This window comes from Leptonychotes weddellii, unplaced genomic scaffold (assembly GCF_054177405.1).
Source record: "Leptonychotes weddellii isolate Sample4059 unplaced genomic scaffold, ASM5417740v2 HiC_scaffold_24347, whole genome shotgun sequence".
Taxonomy (NCBI): domain Eukaryota; kingdom Metazoa; phylum Chordata; class Mammalia; order Carnivora; family Phocidae; genus Leptonychotes; species Leptonychotes weddellii.
The window spans coordinates 538-2,332 of record NW_027834016.1 but is presented as its reverse complement, the minus strand read 5'-3'; the positions used below and the strand labels follow the sequence as shown (position 1 = coordinate 2,332).

The 1,795-nt window shown below is 62.2% G+C and overlaps 1 protein-coding gene across 1 annotated transcript; it reads right to left on the bottom strand.

Annotated features, from left to right (window-relative positions):
- Nucleotides 1-617: 617 nt before the first annotated feature.
- LOC145718886 (persulfide dioxygenase ETHE1, mitochondrial-like) lies at nucleotides 618-1,589 on the bottom strand. The gene is made up of 3 exons (XM_081810391.1): nucleotides 1,434-1,589; nucleotides 944-1,088; nucleotides 618-835 (listed from the first exon to the last, which is right to left on the bottom strand). The coding sequence occupies exons 1-3, from the start codon at nucleotides 1,512-1,514 to the stop codon at nucleotides 633-635; spliced, it is 429 nt and encodes a 142-aa protein (XP_081666517.1). The 5' UTR covers nucleotides 1,515-1,589; the 3' UTR covers nucleotides 618-632.
- Between the last annotated feature and the right edge of the window lie 206 nt (nucleotides 1,590-1,795).

Below are 1,795 nucleotides of genomic sequence, written 5' to 3'. Positions count from 1 at the left end.
CCCCCCCCCCCCCCCCCCCGCACCCTCTCCACCCTGATCTATTGCTCTGGGTTGAAATCCTGGCTGGAAACCTGCTGACCTTGGCCTGTGACAAAGACCAGAGAGGAGGTAGGAACCTTCAGGCCCTTCCTGTGTGAGGCAACAGCCCCAGCAAGGGTGAGGCCAGCAGGCACAGAAGGGTGAACATTTAAGGAGGCGCTGACTCACAGGTGCCTACCCTGCCTTTGCATGACCCTGAGAGTGAGTGCCTCCTTAAATGTTGCACCCTAGGTGCCTTGCTCGCCTCACCCTAGTCCTAGCTCTGGGCAAGGGGATGCTCCTTCCTCCAACAGTGGCTCTAGAAGACTGAGCTGAATCTCTCCTTCAGCCCTGGCCTCAGATTTCTAGCCCTCAATCAACTTTTATGGAGATGCCAGGCCAAAGGAGCTGCCCCAAGGCTATAGGAAACTCCACAAATGCTGTTGACTTATGGGCCTGGCCAGAGACACACCTGCCCAGAGCCTCTTGCCCCAGTGCCCCACCTGGGTTTATGGCGCCCTCCTCCCAGAGACAAACTCAGGGATCAGGAGCCCAGGTCAGAGTTCCCTCCTACCCCAGGGCTCAGGAGCCCACGCCCTCAGCCCCCTCTTTCCTTAAGTCCAAGAAGTCCAGGTCACCACCCTCTCGGGACCCAGCATCCAACTCACGAAGCGCCCGAAGTGGATGGAGTCTCCATCCTCAATGTGCAAGTCAGCCTGGGCTCCACTAAGGCGGGAGATGACAGACTGGCAGCCGGGGAGTAGGGACCGGAGCAGCCCTGAGCCCGTAATGTGGTCCGCGTGGCAGTGGGTATTCACTGGGAGAGAGAGGAGGACCAGGTCCGGGAGGGCACAGAGAGGACGCAGGATTCCCAGCCCCCAACCCCCTCCTCCCCCAGACCCAGGGGTTCGGCCTCCACACTGACCAGCATACAGCAGTCGCAGCCCCAGTTCCTTGACCAGCTGGGCATCCCGAGGTGCTGTCTCCAGAACCGGGTCGATCAGAATGGCCTCACGGGACTCTCTGTCACCCAGGAGGTACGTGTAGGTGCAGCTCTTGGGCTCAAACATCTGGGAAGGGGGCGTGGGACAGGTGAGAGCGAGGAACGAGACTGCCACTCACTGGGGCCCCAAGAGTCCGAGCCTCGCTCGATTCTCTTCCTAAGATCCAGAAACAGAAAACCCAGACCCTTCTTCCCCCTTGGTGTCAGGAATCTGTTCCATCTGAAACAACGAGTCCCAACTTCCAAATACCCCCCAAATCAGGGTCTCCAGCAACCTCTTTCGTAAAGGACTCAGCAGTCCTGCTCCAAGCCCAGGGGATCCCGGATCTCTCCGCTTTAAAGGACCCCGGGGTCCCGCCCCTGCCGCCGCCCAGCGCCCAGTAGTCCCGCTGCGGGCCCAGCCTCCTCGCACCTGCCGTAGGAGAATGGGGACTCCAGAGCCGCTGTGCTGGCTGAGCTGCCTCCCGGCGACCCTCAGTGCGGCCCCCGCCATCGCGCCCGCGGCCGGGTGGGGACTGAGCCGACGCCAAGCCCGGGCGGAAGCCGGGTGGCCCCGGGCTGACCTGGGAGGGGCGGGGCGGGGCGGGGGCGGGGCCCGCCTTAAAGGGGCCGCGGGCGCTGGGGGCTCACGGCGGTCAGGCGGAGAGAAGACGGAGAAGGCATTGAGACCCGGAGAAACGGCGAACAGGGAGACACTCAAAAGGCTCAAAAGGCGAGGGAGAGACACTGGGACAAGCACAGACAGGGAGAGAACTAAAAACCCAACAAGAGGCC

Excerpts from the sequence above, each read along its gene's own strand:
- LOC145718886 (XM_081810391.1), bottom strand. The coding sequence starts at position 1,514 with ATGGCGGGGGCCGCACTGAGGGTCGCCGGGAGGCAGCTCAGCCAGCAC. Across the intron at positions 1,089-1,433 it reads TCCCCATTCTCCTACGGCAG|ATGTTTGAGCCCAAGAGCTG; the intron begins GTGCGAGGAGGC and ends CCCCCTTCCCAG. Across the intron at positions 836-943 it reads GCTGCGACTGCTGTATGCTG|TGAATACCCACTGCCACGCG; the intron begins GTCAGTGTGGAG and ends TCTCTCTCCCAG.